The following is a 20,957-nucleotide window of genomic DNA, read 5'->3' as shown; positions in this document are numbered from 1 at the left end:
CTACGGAACGGACGCCTGCTCGCACTTGCGCCACCTAGCGGTCATATCTGTCGTAATAGCCTCCTAAGTCCTGAGTTCCTTTAAAAAGAACAAAATAAAATCGAATTTTGAACTATAAAGGAATAAAAGGTTCCAAATTCAAAACTGCATAAATGATTCTGGGTCTTAGGAGGATAGACGCGTTTTGTTAGAGAGTCAACCTTCAGTACCTAGTACTATTTTATTCTAGGGATAACTTACTTGACTATATAGGCGAGGGTGGCGCCCATACACGCGCCCCAGAACATGAGGCTGAACAGCACCTCGCTGGTATATTTGGAGGGCAGCGCCACGCTCGCCATGAACATGGACATGGCCACCAGCAGCACCGACGGGAACTGAAACAAACAACATTTCAAATTAAAATCAAGGCTCGAAACCGGATTGTAAAAAAAACCGGTTCCGAGCCCTGATTAAAATTACTGCCATAAAAAGATTACCTAATTTAGTTTAATTATTAGTTGACTCGTAGAAAATGTGTTTTATATAATAGTGATATAATAAAGCTTTTTAATCTCGTACCCAATAAGGTCACCCAGCAGCTCTCTGTTATGTCACGATAGCAGTGGGGAGACACTTCTCACTTCGGGCAAACTCGGCTCCGTTCGGCTCAGCATTGCTCCGAGCAATTATTAGGGTTGGCACCACTTGACTTCCCTTTGCGTGCTCGACCACAGATAAGATAATCACTAGAATTTTGGCAACCCTAATTAGCCGAAAGGGATAGTGACATACATAGATGATAAAAATATACTTACGGTGATGTACTTCCAGTCTCTGTCTCTTCGAAGAGGACAGAGCGCTGTGTTGCCTTCTCCGTCGCGCACCACGTACTTGCCAAGCAGCAAATCAATGGAATCCTGCGAACAAAGACATATTAAATGAATTACAAGTAGCAATAAGGCCTAAGTCCAAGGCAAGCCAGGTAAATTAAATACCTTTCAATCGAAGATCTTTGCTTTGTTTTTAGGCTTATCGTGTAACAATAGCTACTTAATTTTATGTAACATGTTTTGGCTTTCAAAAACGTAGATATTCCAAATTTTATATAAAAGGAAAAAATGGAAAAATATATGCTTCCGGCAGGACTTGAACCAAAGCACTTGAACTTGAAGGTTCAAGTCCTGCCAGGAGCGTAAATTTTTCCATTTTTTTCTTTAATGTTAAATTTTGAATATCGCTGGCAGACGTATCTGCTTGTAAAAATTGGTTTAAAAACGTAGATATTCATGTTTTAAGTATATTCTGAAATATCTCGTAAGAGAATTTACAGCGTCCATTAGAAGGCATAATCTGGTACGTTTCCCAGTACGAGTGAAGCTGGTCTTCAAAAGTGAACTCTATGCTTATAACTATAAGGTACATATTCACAAGTTTGCTGGCGCAAGTAATTCAAGCCAAATACCACTTTATGAAATCTTTATTTGCTAATTTGTTTGTTCAAAAATGAACTTTATTTTATAAACTTCAAGGTATATTCTCACCTGTCGGAACCCATCAGTGAAGTTGTTCTTGAAATATCGTGAAGGAATTCACACCGTCTCTTAGCAGGCCTAATCTGGTAGATTTACCGGTACGTGTGAAGTCGGTCTTCAAAAATGAACTTTATAGTGTACACCCTAAGGTAGTTTTTAGCTTATTAATGTCATATTTGGGGCATTCCACGAGACTGTCGCTTACATAACGCAATTCTTCTAATACTTCTGGAAATGCTGAGTAAGCGATATTGGGTCCGGTAATATTTCATGACTTGGCTAACAAATTGGCAGTATATTCTCGAGATTCACGTATTTTATTGAGGTAGCTGCCATACAAGGCAAAAGCGTTATGTAAGCGACAGTCTCGTGGAATGCCCCATTTGTGTTCGTCCCTGCAGTTGAAGATTTCCCAACGGAAAGTGAACTTTATTTTGTAAATCTTAAGGTATACTCTCACCTGTCGGAACCCATCAGTGAAATTGTTCTTGAAGTATCTCGTGAGTGAATTCACACCGTCTTTTAGCAGGCCTTATCTGGTACATTTACCAGTAGTGAAGTAGGTCTTCAAAACTGGACTTTATACTGTACACCTTAAGGTAGTTTTTACCTTATTAATGTCATATTTGTGTGCGCCCTTGCAGAAGATTAATTGTGAAGATTGCCCAACGCAAAGTGAACTTTATTTTGTAAATCTTAAGGTATATTCTCACCTGTCGGAACCCATCAGTGAAATTGTTCTTGAAGTATCTCGTAAGGGAATTGACACCGTCTCTTAGGAGGCCTAATCTGGTGCGTTTACCAGTACGTGTGAAGTAGGTCTTCAAAACTGGACTTTATACTGTACACCTTAAGGTAGTTTTTACCTTATTAATGTCATATTTGTGTGCGCCCTTGCAGAAGATTAATTGTGAAGATTGCCCAACGGAAAATAAACTTTATTTTGTAAATCTTAAGGTATATTCTCACCTGTCGGAACCCATCAGTGAAGTTATTCTTGAAGTATCTCGTAAGGGAATTGACACCGTCTCTTAGGAGGCCTAATCTGGTGCGTTTGCCGGTGCGAGTGAAGTCGGTCTTTAGGGCTCCGGTGCCGGAGTACTGCGTGGATATCATGTCCGCGTGGTCTGCCCACACCTACGAATATGTTAAATAAATAATTAGAAATGCATGCAAATTTACGCGGCTGAAGTCGCTAGTAAACAATAATTTGTTTGAAATTGAAACCATTTCCAGTCACATAAAAATAGATTACCTTCCAATAGAGCCAGAGAATAAATAATACTACTAAGGTAAGTGTCCCTGTGAATGACACTATTAGGAGGAAATTAAGACATTTACCCGGAAAACTACTTAACTATGACCCATACAGACTATTGGTGTATGCAGATTTATGAACCAGTTCTTCCTTAATATCAGCGGAACAATACATTGTATAATAGTAATAACAATTATTAATTATTTCAGTTTTCCTCGACATCTGAATTTGTACCAGTGGATAACTGGCGAAATTTCGAATGTCCCATTGTATGACTATGAAAAAAAAATGTCGTTGACCCAGTGTATGACATGGAGGTGCATCAAGTTTACATGATAGCTGTAACCAATGTATGACACTAGTTACGACCCAATGAATGACACCTCAATACGTAACTGTCATTCACTCCACCACCATAGTAAAACAGTGTATGACACTCATGTCAGATACTACTCACATGATCGAAAAATAATTGGTTTTTACAGAGTATATTAAAAGTATGTCTTACTTCCTTACAACATGGTCAATATTAAATTTCATAAAATAGTAATTTTGTGCGAGTGAATGACATAGATGTCATACACTACTAAACGCTAAATTTTTTTACCAGTGTTTGACATGTCTTCTAAATACTAACGTAAGGAAAATAATCTACTTTTAATATACAATATCAATCGTTTGGTTTATTATGTAACAATATGAATAAGCACTTACTAATTACTTATAAAGTCCTGTTTTTTATTTACACTTTTAAGATGCAAAGTCTTAACAGATGTACTAAGAAACCCGACGCACAACTAAATCGATGCACCTCTTAGCAAAAACTACCTCACAAAGTGAAAAATATTTAACGTATTAATGACAGCTTCGGAACAAAATTCAAAGATAACACATGCAATCGATTAAGTCCTGTTTTATGTTTATATTAAAAACCGTTTTCTTGTTTTTCAAAATAAACTGCGTAAAAGTCATACATTAGGTCAGTGTCATCCATACGGACGTTTACCTTACCGTACAGAAAGGAAACTTCCTACAAAACCGAAGTTCAGCAGTTCAGGGTCGAATCATGCCGTTCCTTTCTAATATATGGCACTATACCTTTCGGCTATTTAGGGTTGTCAAAATTCAAGCCATTATCTGTGGTCGTGCACGCAAAGGGACGTCAAGTTGTGTCAACCCTAATAATTGCTCGGAGCAATGCTGAGCCGAACAGAGCCGAGTTTACCCGAAGGGTGGAGTTTCGCACCCCTGAATGAGCTACCAAAGCTTGCCAGATACATGCGAATATTTCCATCTTTCCTTTTCCGATTTAGGTGAATTATTCCATTTTCCCCTTTGTTAAAATGTACTCACGTTGTTAAAAAGCACATCGAGCTCCGGGTAGTGGTCCGGCGGGGTCACGGCGAGCAGTTTCAGCGCCCCCGCCAACTGCCGCTTGGCCAGTAGACTCTGTAGGGACAAAAATAAAACTTAGGGCTGATTTAGACGGCGCGCGAACTCGCATGCGATTTTCTTTAAAGTTACAATGCGGGTCCAATTCAACCGACCAATCAAAACCCGCAGTGTAATGAAACTCGCATGCGAGTTCTCGCATCGTCTAAATGAGTCCTTAGGGTCGGTTGCACCAAACAGTCTGTCACCGTTAAAGCGTTCGCTAAATTTTATTGTATGAGAAGTTTCATACTACACTGCTGATTGACGTTAATCAGTCCGTTAAATGTGGTTGGTGCAACTGGCCCTTAATCTTTTGACCGCCACGACCATTAATTTGACACGCAATAATAAACTTTGCCAAAATGTAACACAGATCCAATAGTTAAAGAAATAAAAAGAATAAAAAATAATTTATAACACTTTAAATCTCTCGCCGTTTGTACACATATTTAATTACACAAACGGGTCTACCGCGATATAATTTCATTGCTTTTACATTAAATTCCGACGTTCACGTTACGTTCCCTGTCCACGGATGGTGCAAATCAGCTGAAACGTCGGAATTTAAGGTAAAAACAATAAAATTATATCGCGGTCATAGACCTAGTATTACATATATGAGTTATACGCGTGCCTCCGTGAGGGACAAAACATACGCAAAGCGACAATATTAAAAACACGTTTTAACATTCCTGAGAACATACCAAAAACAATCTACGTAATTCGGTCGGGTTATTTGTTGCCCACCATAAACCATACTAAATTTTTGGTGGCGAATAAACAAAAAGTGAGACTGTGACAAGGACAAGCAATAATACCGCTTTCTCTGCTACTCCAAAAATTTCCATAAGTGCATTTCGTTCGGTCGTTTGGCCCCTCCCCCAGTGTCATCTCTATATTATTGTACCTCTATGATCGCGGTAGGCCCGTTTGTGTAATTCAAAAATAATTGAAATTGTTGATACCTTTATAATTTATAACATGTTATACTTTTTACACAATTTTGACAATAAAACATTATCTTATCTTATCTTATCTTATCTTATTTACCTGCACAACGTTAGTACGGTCGAGACAGTCGACGCAGTTGGTCCGGAACACGCCGCTCTGCCGCAAGAGGACGCTGCCGCCGCGCGACATGAAGTACCCGAACTCAGTCTGGAAAAATTATCGTGAAATAAATCTAAAGTACCTGGGAGACCGAGCTTTGCTTGGAAAACATATAAAAACTAGTGATGTACCGACTATTGATTTGGCCGACTAGCCGACTCGGATGGCCGATTAGTCGGCCGGCTAGTCGGCCGGATCATAAGTTTTGTCTAAGTTCGGTTCAGATGCTCTTAAAACAACCGTTTTACCCCTTTCATCGCGCTATTCGTCATATTATAAATAGTACCGCTGAAAAATAAAATAAATAAAAAAACCCTAAGGCTATATTTCATACGACAACCGGACGATTCGATAACAAAGCGACCAAGCGGTCAATAATTCAAACAAAAGTTATTGTAAGCACCCTAAATAGGAATTTGGGTAAAATCGGTGAAAAGCGTATGGTAAATGTTTGCTGTTTATTTCTTTATGTCCCGTTTTTCTGTCACTTATAAAGTGCCGACTAATCGGCCATTTTTGCCGACTAGTCGCCAACTAATCGCCGACTACAGATGAGGCCGGATAGTCGGTACATCCGTAATAAAAACTCATAAGTTCGTAGCTCACTCTTTGTGTATAAAGGCTCATTTAGACGGTGCGAGAACTCGCATGCGAGTTTCATTACATTGCGGTATATGATTGGTCGGCTGAATTGGATGTAACCAATAGTCCTGAATGTAACTAAAATCGTATACGAGTTCGCGCGCCGTCTAAATCAGCCGTCAGTCGTCGCTATCCGGTCTATGAGTAAGGTAGAAGTACTAGTGCTCGACGCTGTACCAGTATTCGACATGGGCATTATTTCAAGGTGACAAGGATTAAATTTGAATACAGAACAATCTTCGCCGTTCAAATTTAACCTATATTACTTTGACATAAAGTACCCATGTCGAATACTGGTGTTGCGTCGAGCACTAGTACTTCCACCTTACATTCAGCCGGTCGCAGCGCATGCCGCGGCACTCCGTTTGGAACTTCTAATTGTGAGACGAAAGGTTCGTAGCGAACACAGAGCAATGCTACGCGACCGTAGCAGGTCGTAGAACTTGTTAGAGTGTGTGTATTGTACCTGTTCGTGCGCTATCCGGTCTATGAGTACGTTCAGCCGGTCGTAGCGCATGCCGCGGCACTCCGTGTGGAAGTCGAAGGGCTCGTAGCGAACGCCAGGCAACGCGGCCGCGGCGACGGCGGAGCGGAAACCTCGCTCGAGCGCCTCCTCTTTACCGCAGTGGTCGATCTGTTGGTGTGATAAGGGCTTTATTTATGTGATAACAAATTGAACATTGGAGCATTTCACGGGCTGTCCCGTACAAACGCATTGTATTTCCTGTGTTGCGTCTTTTTTTCGGCATTTAAAGCAGGCGATTATTTTTCTGTGCAATATATTGATCATTTGTCATAAAAAAGGAAACTCTTATACCTGCAATTCGCGTTTGTACGGGAGAAACGGTAGATATTTTCATGGAATGCTCCCATTACAAAGCCAAGTGTAAAAGACAGAAAATGTTGCCGTTGCTCTTTTACATGTTTAGTGTAAGTCATAGACCTAGTATTATATAGACGAGCTATACGCGTGCCTCCGTGAGGGACAAAACATACGCAAAGCGACAATATTAAAAACACGTTTTAACATTCCTGACAACATACCAATACCAATCTACGTAATTCGGTCGGGTTATTTGTTGCCCACCATAAACCATACAACATTTTAGATGGGGAACAAACAAAAAGTGAGACTGTGACAAGGACAAGCAATAATACCGCTTTCTCTGCTACTCCTACTGAAATTTCCATGAGTGCATCTCGTTCGGTCGTTTGGCCCCTCCCCCGTGTCATCTCTATATTATTGTACCTCTATGGTGTAAGCTGCTACATGGTCCTCATGGGCCAAGGTACGAGCTGGCTTGTACTTGAAGTTAGGGAGTACCCCAAGGCACAACGTTAGGACCTATGATTTTCTTACTTATAGTACAAGCGGATGAAGCGGAATACCCCAAGGTAATCCTTTAGGACCTTTACTATTCCTAATATAATTACTCACCAAATTAATGAGAACTTGGCTTCCATACAACTGTTGCTGCTCCTTAATATGCCTAGTGTAAACTGCTACATGGTCCTCATGGGCCAAGGTACGAGCTGGCTTGTACTTGAAGTTAGGGAGTACCCCAAGGCACAACGTTAGGACCTATGATTTTCTTACTTATAGTACAAGCGGATGAAGCGGAATACCCCAAGGTAATCCTTTAGGACCTTTACTATTCCTAATATAATTACTCACCAAATTAATGAGAACTTGGCTCCCATACAATTGTTGCTGCTCCTTCATATGCTTAGTGTAAGCCGCTACATGGTCCTCATGGGCCAGGGTACACGCTGGCTTGTACTTGATGTTAGGGTACTGTGACCAGAAGAGCGGGATGGAGCCACGGGTTTGCACGAAGGAGGACTTCTCGCCGTCTCGCTCTATTATTTGCTCGGTTTCGACGTAGTTCGCTACGTTGCCCTGGGAAAGGTTGATGAATAATTTAATAATAATTGATGTGAGCGGGTTCCAGCAGGCGTTCAACGTGACATTAAAGCTCTCCAAAGGGCCTCTACGTGTAAATCTATATCCCCACACAAGCCTATCAATAAACAGGGATTTATAGGCCCGTGAAATCCAAAATTGATGTAACATTTGTAGGGATCTAGTACTATATTAGCACGATAAGTTAAAAGAAAGCTTGTTTGTTGCTATGAATGCTATAATGCTAGTGCGAGCGAAGTGTAGCCCAAAAGCTTTCTCTATTCCTAGTACAATTCCTTTTCTGGGGTACCCCAAGGCACACACAACTTTAGGACCCCTACTGTTCCTTGCACATGGAGTATTTTAACTTCCTTTCTAGAATATACGGAGTACCTCAAGGCAGAACTTTAGGACCCCTACTAAAGCGAGTACCCAAGGCATAACTTTATGACCACAAATGTTCCTAGTACATACGGAGTACCCCAAGACATAACTTTATGACCACAAACCTTCCTAGTACATACGGAGTACCCCAAGGCATAACTTTATAAACACAAATGTTCCTAGTACATACGGAGTACCCCAAGGCATAACTTTATGACCACAAATGTTCCTAGTACAAACGGAGTACCCCAAGGCATAACTTTATGACCACAAATGTTTCTAGTACAAACGGAGTACCCCAAGGCATAACTTTATGACCACAAATGTTCCTAGTACAAACGGAGTACCCCAAGGCACAACTTCAGGACCTCAACTGTTTCTAGTACAAACGGAGTACCTCAAGGCATAACTTTAGGTCCGTAACTGTTTTTTTTTGTTTTTGTCCAAGGATTTGGCCAAAGTTACTATTTTTTTTTTACTTACCTCTGCATCGACCCCTCGCATGAAGAGCCTGGTGCCGGCGCGGGCCACGCTGCGTCTCGAGACCACGGACCAAGTGAGCCGGTGCCCGTTCACCGTCACCTTGTTTATTGTCACGACTGGTTTGTGTTAAGGAATGTATTTGGATAGATCAAAATTGCCGAAATGTGACTTTGTAAAGATAAAAAACAAATAAAAAAATACAGATAATAAACATATCTATCGGGTGTCCTTAAAACCATCGCCAAGAATGAAAGGGCTTATAGACCAAGATTAAACAAATTAAACCTTTAACCTTTTGACCGTTAAAGACTTAAACTGACGCGCGCTGTTACAGCCCAATATCAACCTTCGTGCATTCCAGCAAGGTTCACGCGCGGTGTTCAAATAAGTCTGTTCAGTCAGGCGTGTCTCACTCCGCGATTTCGTCGCTTTGCTACAGGTAACTAAAAGTACATCCGTTCCACACCAATTTTGGGGTTTGCCATAAGCCGCGCGTGGCGCTGTCGCCACCTAGCGGCCATATCTGCGCTGATCGTGACAGACGCGTTTTGTTAGAGAGTGAGTCTTCTGCACCTAGTACTATTGTTTATTCTGTGGTTCAGTAAAGGATACAGCCCTGTATGACGGGCAACGCGAACCTGGCGAACTGCGAATGCGAGTAGTCGCGCAGCAAGTGCCCGTTCCAGAGGAACCGACTGTCAGCGCGGGACGCCATTGACATCTACATAGAAATAATACATCATTTTAGCACATGGGTATAGCGCTGGTGGCCTAGCGGCACAGACAAGATATCCTCCAGACTGAGCATAATAGCGCTACCCCCTCTGCCACAAATATACGGTAGTTTTACTCCATTTTCGAGTCACGGCACGGGACTCGCTGACCTCGTCCCCCGCACCCCAGTATTTTTGGCAGCATCGATTTCATGAAATAATTGCTCTAAACTCCGTCTAGAGGATTCCTAGTATATGCCTAGCGGTATGAGCGTGCGACTTTCAAACGTGAGTTTTTCGAAACAGATGTACGAAATATCATTTGATATTAACCAGTTGCTTTTCCGTGAAGGAAAACATCGTGAGGAAACCGGACTAATCCCGATAAGGTTATCCCATGAGTTGGAAGGTAGCTTTCGTAAAAACTAGTGCCTACGCCAATTCTTGAGATTAGTTGCCAAACGGACCCCAGGCTGCCATGAGCCGTGGCAAAATGCCGGGACAACGCGAAGAAGTAAAACTGAAAGTATATTCTGTTTCTTTACCCGTTCAGACACTAGACCGTTTGAAAGTACGCATTACATTTTTTTAATATTTTATTATGTCTATGGTGGTATCTTACCGAGTGGAAATCCGCGGCGACAGAGTGTAGCCGCTGCAGTGTGTGTGTGATGTCATATCCGTACGAGAAATACATCCCCGGCGCGTCGAGCGCCGCGCGGACCATGCGCTCATATGTGGTGTTGTCTTCTATCTGAAATATTATAGTAAATCTAATAAGATATTAGGGGCAAATTGTGACCAAAACTTCGCTGATGATAACAAGAAATAACTCAAAATGTAGTCAATATGATGGGTGCTGAGAAAGGGGCGGCTACAGGGCCTGCGAAAACTGCGAATCCACCACTGCTTAGTAGGCATTAATATTAACAACATTTACCTGTTTGTTGGTAAGATGGGTGGTTGACCTGGCGTAGGGAATGACATCCGTGCCGGCCAACTGGTAGATATCATGTCCGTTTAGTTTACCGATCTGGAACGTAACATTTAAAACACATTTTATGTATATGTAGAAATAGGAGGAACATCGAGTACGTGACCCACCGAATATGTATTGAGTAAGATTAATAAATTATAAAATAAATGTTTCGTCAAGTAAATTTAGTAGATTGTTAACCAAGGGTGGAAAGTGAACCATTTCACCCGAGATATTTTGGCGCTCGAACGAAGAGAGAGCGCCGATAGTTCGAGGGTGAGATGGTTACTTTTACCCGAGTTAAACACTCTACTTTTCATTTCGACTATGAGGAAAGTTAAACACGAGAAATGTAGGTTTATTATTGGTAAGTATAATTCTTTAGAACAAATTCTTAACAGATATATAGGTAAACCACATAACTATAAGTCACTCGAATCACTTGAAAATGTAAACGGCGCCAATTTCAGTCATGCGGAAGCTGATATGAGAGCTTATAATAAGGCATATATTGCTGTTAGCCGTTGTTCGAAGTAAAAATTTAAAAAAAATTACTTTCCACCCTAGGGTGGGAAATGCAATTTTCCACCCGGTTATCTGCCTATGAAAGGTAAACTTTCCGAACAGGAGAGATAAAATAGTACATTTCGATGCTAGTGCGGAAGGTATGTCATTACTTCATGAGTACCGAGATATCTTGCCACGAGCCGCAGGCGAGTGGCAAGACTCGGGACGAGTGAAGAATGACATTTCCGCACGTGTATCGAACGACGTTTTTTAATACAGTTGCGAAAAAATAAGAAAAACATTGTTAATCGTACACTAAACAAAAGTGGTAACAGTGACAGCTCGGTTAGCAATATTCTTTAAGTATAGTATTAGCGTCTTTAAGTATATTATATCTATGGGCGTTTGACAGCTATTCCGTTCCATTCAGTCAACTTATTAAGAACGGAATTTTCAATATTGAATATTATAGTACATTACTACAGAGGCCGGGACGAAAGGGGTTGCCGGCCGAAGACATATAGACGGCCGAGCGAAGCGAGGCCGGATAGGTCTGAGCGCGGGCAACCCCATTTCCCGCCGAGGTATGTATAGTGCTTTTCTCAAACATGCAATGAAATAAATAAAATAAAAAATCCACGAAACCCAAGTTTTATTTATAGAAAAAACTAAAAGTAAACTACACCCAAAATATAACCAACACGTACCTATATCATTATCACGCGTATGTTTTACACGAGTCGTGTATTTTTACTACCCGTATATTTTCATGTATCTTTGATTTTTTCGCCTTGTATCCGTCTGACTGTCGTTTTCGTCACATAAGTTTACATAGTCTTTCATGTTGATATCATGTTTCACATACATCGTTGCTTTATGCATGGAGTAAATAAGTATAATTTCCACAGTGTTGACGAATTTTTAGTTACATTCATTTAAAATATGCCACAAAACTGTTTCTAATAAACTGTAAGCCATTTTTCTTAGTTTCTCAAATAATAAAATTGCCATAAGCAACCATATACATACTTCGTCTTTGACTTGGCGGCAGAGGCAGCAAGTTATTTAAAATCAATTCTGCTTACGCTGCCAATTCCAACACCTACGATTACAATTAATATTAATTTCATTACTTATTTCGTCGGAACTCATATTAAAGTCAAAAAATCAACAACGCACCATAAATCCAATAAAACAGAATGAATATTTTTCAACTTTACCTCCATAACAATTTAAAAAATATAACTACGCGTGTTTGAGTAGACCTTTTTACCGCTAACGTTTAGATGTAATATTTGAAATGTTTTTATTTGTGTAGTTAAATTTATAATTTAAAATTATAAAATTATAGAATGTATTATTTATTAAGTTCATGTTGATTTTATACAAATAAAACTGCAAATTATAGCAAACATTGTTTTTTGGTTTTTGGTAGGCGTAGTGGCAGAGTGTCATTACGAACCATAAAGCAAATACTGCCTCTAGTTTTTTTTAATGGATGAATGCCACGATGCTGTGTCACAAATATCTGTGAAATGAAAATTAAAAAAGAGGACTTTGCCGGCCTAGGCCTGCAAGATGTGTATGAAATTCCATTAACGACCTTTTGTCCTAGCCGCACCTGAAACGTCATACTTCGCAGCCTATTATAAGGAACATAACATCAATATTTCATTGCATGTTTGAGAAAAAAAATAAACGTGTTATAATGATGAAGAGGTAAGTAATTAAATATGAAATATGTAACATTTTTCGTATTCTTACATTAACGGTAGGTTTTTATGCTGATTACGACGTTTAAAGGAAACTAATATTAACACTCATCAATAAGTAGTCGTGAATTGGAACAAGTATAAATTTAAAAAAATTGGAAAAGTAAAAAGCACTAGTTCGAGATAACCAACTTTCCGCACGCTAAACAGCTACGTAAAGTAGCACTTTTTGAGCAACTGTATTAAAAAATATATTTTCTTATTCATTATTAAAACTAGCGACCCGCCCCAGCATCTAATGGGTAAACCTTAACATATCATACATTGATTGATTGATTGATACACCTAAACCTTCCTCAAGAATCACTCTATTGATAGGTGAAAACCACATGAAAATTCGTTAAGTAGTTTTTGAATTTATCGCGTACATACAGACAGACAGGCTTTGTATTATAAGGTGTAAGATTTGTATTAAAAGTTACATTTTTAAGCGATTTGGCAATCAACACGGAGCGGCAGCTGATTTTCACGAGGCTTCATGATATATGGCTTAACCACTTTACAAGTAGTCACCTGAGTGGAACTGGCTTAAATTTTTTTCTTGTCCGACTTAACTATATTGGATTGTAAGCCAGTTCCACTCATCTCAGGAGACTACTTGAAAAAGTGGTTAAGTTAAGCTATACTTATATATCAGTAAAAATGTATTTCTTACCAGTATCCTATATTTGGCAACGACCAGATATAATCCGGATATGAGCTTGATGGATCCAAGGAAGCCGCAGACAGGTTTGTACGCATTCTCTGGGATCGGGATCTTCACAGTGCCGTAAGCTGTGAACAAAATAATACATTAAGGTCCAGTCAGGTACATAATTGTTTGCAGAGATGTTAAGCTATAGTTCGTTTTTTTAGCATTAGAAAGGACTTGTAAGAAGGTAAGCGATCTTGACATGTCTTTTAATTGAAAAACGCTTTTTAAAAATCATTACCTATTACTTATGAAAGAATAAGACTATAAAAGATCGTATTAGATTCATAATTGTTACATATTTGCCGTAACTTATTTTTAAAATGTGTTTTTCAATTAGGGGTCATCCATTAATTACATCACACGTTTAGGGGGAGGGAGGGGGTCAAGAAAATGTGACATATTGTGACATGGGGGAGGGGGGAGACACAAACTTTGTGACGTCACTTTAACTTCATCAGTAACCGAAAATTTATTTGAATTATTTTATTCGCTGTACATTTAAATAACAAGTTTTTAAAACGATAATCGTTTTTATTCGTTTAATTTTCTTTCCTAAGCAGTTTTGGGTTATAAAATTACTAATATTTATATCGTCAAAAATATTTTGATAAAATATTAATAATACTCAGGTAGGGGGGAGGGGTCAAAAAACCTAGAAATTCGTGTGACGTAATTAATGGATGACCCCTTAAAAGACACATCAAGATTGTTTACCTTATTTCTAATGCTAAAAAAACGAACTATAATAACTTAAAAGCTGACTGTACAGTGAATCCTTAATTTGTGATCGATTAAATAATATTTACTTGGTTAATATTTACTAAAGGTAATATATAATAAGTAACCACACCCTAGTAAAGCAACACATATACGCTTGAAGATATACTACAGGGTGTTTGGTACATCGTTTGCCAAATTAAAACGGCAGATAGCTTGAGTCATTTTCTATCTTCTCATGCCTAGAAAAACAAAATTGGCCCTGATTTTTTTTACTACTACGCAAGTAAACATTTGAAATTTACGAAAAACTGTCATAGAAGTGAAATTTTTTTTTGCACCAAATTAAAAATTTCTAGGCCTGAGAAGATAGCAAATGACTCAACCTATCTGCCGTTTTAATTTGGCAAACGATGTACCAAACATCAAACATATATATATATATATATATATATATATATATAGAAATAAGAGGTAATTATGTTCAAGAGGTTAGTGTTATCAGTGAGTTCATGGAATTTGACCTCTGTCCCATTTTCCTTGTCACTGTGGGGTCATTCCACCGTTTCGGGTGTTACACTTGAACTCATAAAATAAGGTTTTATTCGATATTGTAACAGGAACTAGGAGGTTATAACTATTGATTCATCTACTACTTTGATAATATTTTCTTTTCCTGTTCACACATAATTAAAGTATAAGACCAATAATGAGAGAATCACTAAAAAGTAGCTGTTTCGGGCGTTACGCGAATTGGCCTATACCTTCTGACCATCAGTACCAAAATGCATATTTTAGCGAATTTTGTCAAGTATCCTCCAGTTTTATTTATGTCAAGTAATAATAGTTAGTATAGTCTACTGAAACACTGAAGTAACACTTAGTATCACATTTTATTTAATTTTAATAAAATAAATTACCTGTTTCGGGTGTTACTCATGGTTCGTTTCGGGTGTTACGAGTACGAAATTAAGACATATTTATACGAAATTATGGCTCATTTTATTGAAATTAGTGTCTTTTTAATAAATTCGATTAAAATCATAAGTAATAAATACTGAATTAGTATTAAATACATTAATCTTAACAATAAAAACTGTTTCTCGAAGATATCATAATAATTTTTCTTTCGATGCGATTTTTTTCGAAAATATTCACTTGATCAAAAAATGGTTGACGGTGACACCGATTCATTTTGAAAGATCTATCCAATGACACCCCACACCACAGGATTAAAAGAGAAAAAAAATAAAAAATATTTTGTACTTGAGGTATAAAAGGTATAAAAAAATTTTTTTTTGTAATATTTGTATTACTACTTTGTTGCCATGATTGATTTTTGTATCCATGCCAAATTGCAGCTTTCTAGCACTAACCACCACGAAGAAAAGCCGGGGACGAACAGGCGGACGATCAACACGTTTCGGGTGTTACACAACTTCAAACTTTAAAACATACGACTAAAGCAGATGCTAAAACAATAATTATTACACATTTGAATAGGTTCACATCATAGCCTTTCTTTGGCAAAACATGTTTGGCTATAGTTAATTACGGGGAAAGTTACACATACTTTTATCTCTTTTTCGTTTCGGGTGTTACTTTGAGACCACAGTCTAGAATACTCTTCTAAAAACCAATTAATCCATGCTTTTTAATATTTTTAAAGACAAATTATAAAATTACGATATTTTACCTGAAATAACTGCGAGAAATTTGTAACAGTTTACAGTTATTTTCTATTAAATTAGTCTTGCCAATATCGCTGTATAAATTTAGTTTTACGCCTATCATTTAAACGTCGCGATCAAGTACATGGAAAACATGTAAAAAATGATTTTTTTTTCGGGTATTTTTTCTGACATGAAGGTTTGGTATGTTTTCTATGGAAATAGGTTAGTGTTGACTTCTTAAACCAATTTTCATTTTTGAACCCTTGGTAGCGTTTATTATGGAATGACCCTGTGACAAAGTATCGAGTAGAAATTAAAATTCTTGAATATTAACAATTTGCTAACGTTATGTACAGCCGACGTCTAAGATATGTTTACATTTTTGCACCTTACTTACCTATCTATATATATAAATGCAAGTGTCCTGACTGACTGATTCATCAACGCAGAGCCGAAACTACAAAAGCCAGTAAGTTGAAATTTGCACACCAGATTGCATTTATAAAGTGTACAAGAGATAAGAAGCGATTTTGAGAAATTCAACCCCTAAGGGGGTTAAAAAGGGGATGAAAGTTAGTATGGGGTTAAAGTTTTCTTTTAAGCTAGGAATTTGAAACTTCGTAAAAAGATATATTATTAAAATACAAGAAAACTAATTTCAGAGTTTTTGAAAATTCATCCCCTGAGGTGGTGAAAAAGGGGTTGAAAGTTTGTATAGATATCAAACATTTTTTCGAGTGTGGGACTTGAATCTTTGTATTTAGGGATATTATTAGAAGACAGGAAAAGTAATTTCAGAGCTTTGTAAATTTCATCCCCTAACATGGTTAAAAAGGGATTGAAAGTTTGAATCCATTACAAATGGTTTTGAAACTTCTTAGAAAGGCATTAGCCGATTACCAAAAAAAGTAATTGCAACGTTTTTGGAATTTCAACCTCTAAGGGGGCTAAAAAGGGGATGAAAGATCGTCTGCGGGTGCAAATTTTATTTTAAGCAAGGAACTTGAAACTTTGTAAAAACGTTTTAAATTAAAATGCAAGAAAACTAATATCAGCGTTTTTGAAAATTCATCCCCTATGGTGGTGAAAACGGGGTTGAAAGTTTGTATGGATATCATACATTTTTCCGAGCGCGGGATTTGAATCTTTGTATTTGGGGATATTATTAGATGACAATAAAAGTGATCTCAGCGATTTGTAAAATTCATCCCCTAGCAGGGTTAAAATGGGGTTCAAAATTTGAATCCATTACAAATGCTTTGAAACTTCTTAGAAAGACATATTAGCCGATTACAAAAAAAGTAATTGCAACGTTTTTGGAAATTCAAGCACTAAGGGGGTTAAAAAGGGGTTGAAAGTTCGTCTTGGGGTGTAAATTTAATTTTAAGCTAGGAACTTGAACTTTTTGCAAAAAAAAGGTACCTATTAAATTAAAAAACATGAAAACTAATTCAAGCATTTTTGAAAATCATCCCCCAAGGTGGTGAGAAAGGGGTTGAAAGTTTGTATGGAGATCAGATATTTTGTGAGTGCCGAACTTGAATCTTTGTATAAGGGCATAGGTACCTATTATGAGAATACAAAAAAAGTAATTTCAGCAACCAACATCAAAATCCACTTGACTTAAAACTTCATACAACTTGCTAAAAAAGAAAAATACTTAATTTCAACATTGCTTGGATATGAAAATTATAGGTACTAAAGATGTAAAATGTTGAAGATAAGATTCCACGCGGACGAAGTCGCGGGCAACAGCTAGTTTGTAATAAGACGAAAAATGCAAACATATCTTTGACGTCGACTGTACCATTATTTGATGTTTGTTTGTCCATGTACAGGCAGCAGAGGGGCTATCGAAATTCGTAAATTGCGGGGATCTCTCTCTTTTACTCCAATGAAGGCGTAATAAGAGTGACAGAGAAAAATGCCCTGCCCTGAGAAAAACTTCGATTTTCGCGGTTATAGCCCTGATGTCAGCGCTGACACTCGGGTCGGCATTATGCTGAGGCGAGCCCATTTCGTGGTAACCATATGCAAATATATGTAAGTAATAGTATTATCATACAGCGGCCACGCACCGCCCCGCCCCGACTCGCATTACCTCGCCCCGCGACTGGCCGCGACATGAATCTGGCGGACTTCTGGCGTCCTCTCAGTAAAGCGACTTACCCACACATACACAATGACGCGTGTACAGACTTGCCGCGCACACATGTAAACGCAAATGATTTTTGATGTATGGTGTGTCCACGCTGTGCTACCAGTAAGTATTAAAGTTATAACATCTATGATAACTAATAGACCTACCTTTGACAGATGCTTCCCCAGACACCCTGTCGATGACCAGTATCTCTGTAGGGTTTATGGTGGGCTCCAGGTAGAACTTATCAGACGTTGTATATCTGAAACAAAACAATATGTTATATTTTTTGTATAGTATGAATTATCTCAGGTGATTTTTTCGGGCTCGGACCCTAATCTGTTAAACAAAAGGTATTGTTTCCTTTATGCAGTGGTTATAATGCTTACTGCTGATAGCCCCGACGTAAGTAACGGGAACAAGCCCGTTTAAAAAGCAAATCTACCGTTCTAATTATATGGTTCAGATTCATGAAACAGCCCATTCGGAGATAACACGTTTTTGTTATCTCCAAAAACAAGATCACCCTGATTGTTCTCTGAACAAGCTATCATATGAATTTGAACCTTAATACTATCACGATAGTTGCTTTTTAAACGACATGGTTGCTTTAGCGCGTGCTGTAGACCGCTCTTAAAAGAAACAAAGGCTTTTGTTTAACGGATTAGCACCCGAACTCGAAAAAATCACCTGAGATAATTCATACTATACTACAGTATTTCTAACCCATGTATAAGAGGGTTCGAGGGGAGGTGGAGCGGGCGCGAGGAAAAGCACCCACGAGATGGTCTGATGTTGTGAAGAGGGTGGTTGGCGGCAACATGCAGTGCGTGACCCATATGGCTTATGATCGCACACTTTGGAGACGGAGCAGATATGGTCGCGATCCTCAGCAGTGAGGGACCGAGGAAGAAGAAGAATAAGAATGTTGGCATAGCTATGCCGACAGGACATTTTATGAGATCTACCATGACCAATATATTCTATTATGTACAATTTCTTACAAAGCAAAAAAAAAATAAGCAATACAGTGTACAAAGAGTAGAGGGCAGAAGTAGCAAAACTTGTTGCCAAGGGAAGTTGTGAAAAAGATTCTTACGTATGGGTTGCATTATAATAGAAGTTGAATAGCGCTCCTGTATTAAATCCATTTGAGTGAGCTGGCAGACAGCCAGCGGTACACTGAGTATAACATTTGAAATTTAATTAGTCAACTAACAGTTATTATTTATTAATTGAGTGACTCATTAACGAAGTACGTGGCCGTAATATCCCTAAAGATTTTCCTTAACGGCTACACCATTCCTTGCCACATGACAAATACAGTTAACTCCCATCACTGGAATTATTCCTAAACACATACAAGAAAATACTATAAAACTTTAACGGCTTTACTTGCTCTACTCTTTCTATAATACTTGTCATCTTATATCTATTGTCCATTTCTTATTTTTCTCCTTATGTTGGCATGCTACCTAACTGTCAAAACTATCGCCTTTCCCGCTCTTTTTCTAATAATCGTACATATGTCATGTGTTGTCTGTGATGTCCATAACAATAAATGTTTTTGTTTTAGGTTCCCAGCACAATTCCTATCACCAAATCAAAATTATTCACCGAACATTCTTATCGTGCGTGGTACGTCTTAAAACGTCGCCATTGGCAAAATCCCTCATGCCAATAGCCAATACACACAAGAGGGGAAAGCCATTAAAAAAAAATACAGTTAAAACAGGATACAAGGAGGAAAAACACAATAAATAACATTGTCACAGGCATTTTTGTTCACATTAATTACAGATATAATATGTAAGACAAAACAAGTTAGATCTTAAACTAGGGACCCGTCCCGGCTTCGCACGGGTTAACAAATTATACACCTTAACCTTCCTCAAGAATCACAATATTGATAGGTGAAAGCCGCTCAGTAGTTTGATGATGAAATCCCGTTCAGTAGTTTTTGAGTTTTTCGCGAACAACACACAAACAGACGCGACGGGGATGAAACAGCTTCCATACAATTAAAGTTGCACTCTCATTTTGAATGACAAGCAGAAATTACATGAAATTGCGCATGGACATTCAAGTAACTTACAGATGGAGTGAGATACAGCCTGGTGACAGACAGACGGACAGTGGAGTCTTAGTAATAGGGTCCAGTTTTTACCTTTTGGGTATGGGACCCTAAAAACTAACCTATGTCCTTCCAGGGGTCTCAAACTATCTCCATACCAAATTCCATCTAAATTGATTCAGCGGTTTAAGCGTGGAGGAGTGACAGACAGACAGATAGAGTGGAGAGATGCAGAGATATGGTTATAAATTTTCTAGTAAAGTTTAAAAATAAACTAACTGCATTAAATTTATATGTTCATGTGTTTAGAGCATATTTTACATGTTGTAATGGGAATTAACATGTTAGTGAGGTTTACATTATAATTAAAAATCATTATTTGCCATTACATGGTTAGATACCAGTCGATCTCTCGCAAAAATCTTTCGTTTTGTACCGTCGATTACGACACTTAAATAAAAGCCCTTCAAGAAACTATACATGAGCAATACATTCCAAATAATACAATAAGGTCTTAAATAAAGTAATCAGTCTGTACTTACGAAGAATAAACTACTGTTTAATATGGTATCAATGAAAACAAGATAAGTGTGACAGATGTGAATCAAATTTTATTAAGTCCTACATAATATGGGTATCCTCACTAAGGACATTATATTGCTTTTTTTATTTAATATTGTTCTTTACTTACAGTTTAATATCATCGTGAATTAGTAGCTGATCTGCCATTATTAACGATTTTTATTAAATTTCCCTTGCTGCAAACACATCACCCGTGATGACTGATCTGACAGCCCTCAAAAATATTCAGTTCGGAAATGATATAATTATGTTTAAGATAATATGAAAATGCTACATTTAACGTAAGTAACACATTTACGATAAAATCTAATAAATATCAGTTGATCATGTTTTGTGTGTTGTAAAACAACAAAAGTAAAAATATCTGATCAAATGTCCACA

At 38.1% G+C, this 20,957-nt stretch overlaps 1 protein-coding gene across 1 annotated transcript in view; it reads right to left on the bottom strand.

Annotated features, from left to right (window-relative positions):
- LOC134674100 (phosphatidylinositol-3-phosphatase SAC1) overlaps positions 1–20,817 on the bottom strand; it is a 29,156-nt gene extending 8,339 nt beyond the window's left edge. The window contains exons 1-14 of the mRNA XM_063532155.1: positions 20,686–20,817; positions 18,088–18,182; positions 13,352–13,470; positions 10,382–10,474; positions 10,064–10,195; positions 9,341–9,449; positions 8,729–8,844; positions 7,634–7,858; positions 6,425–6,592; positions 5,257–5,364; positions 4,126–4,221; positions 2,484–2,651; positions 798–899; positions 241–377 (exon numbers count right to left, since the gene is read on the bottom strand). Of these exons, the coding sequence (XP_063388225.1) occupies positions 241–377; positions 798–899; positions 2,484–2,651; positions 4,126–4,221; positions 5,257–5,364; positions 6,425–6,592; positions 7,634–7,858; positions 8,729–8,844; positions 9,341–9,449; positions 10,064–10,195; positions 10,382–10,474; positions 13,352–13,470; positions 18,088–18,182; positions 20,686–20,723 (1,706 nt within the window). The 5' untranslated portion in view covers positions 20,724–20,817. The remainder of the gene's footprint in view (positions 1–240; positions 378–797; positions 900–2,483; positions 2,652–4,125; positions 4,222–5,256; positions 5,365–6,424; positions 6,593–7,633; positions 7,859–8,728; positions 8,845–9,340; positions 9,450–10,063; positions 10,196–10,381; positions 10,475–13,351; positions 13,471–18,087; positions 18,183–20,685) is intronic.
- Between the last annotated feature and the right edge of the window lie 140 nt (positions 20,818–20,957).

The sequence above is a fragment of the Cydia fagiglandana genome, chromosome 19 (assembly GCF_963556715.1).
Source record: "Cydia fagiglandana chromosome 19, ilCydFagi1.1, whole genome shotgun sequence".
Classification (NCBI taxonomy): domain Eukaryota; kingdom Metazoa; phylum Arthropoda; class Insecta; order Lepidoptera; family Tortricidae; genus Cydia; species Cydia fagiglandana.
The sequence above is the reverse complement of the archived record's forward strand: the minus strand, read 5'-3'. Positions and strand labels throughout refer to the sequence as shown.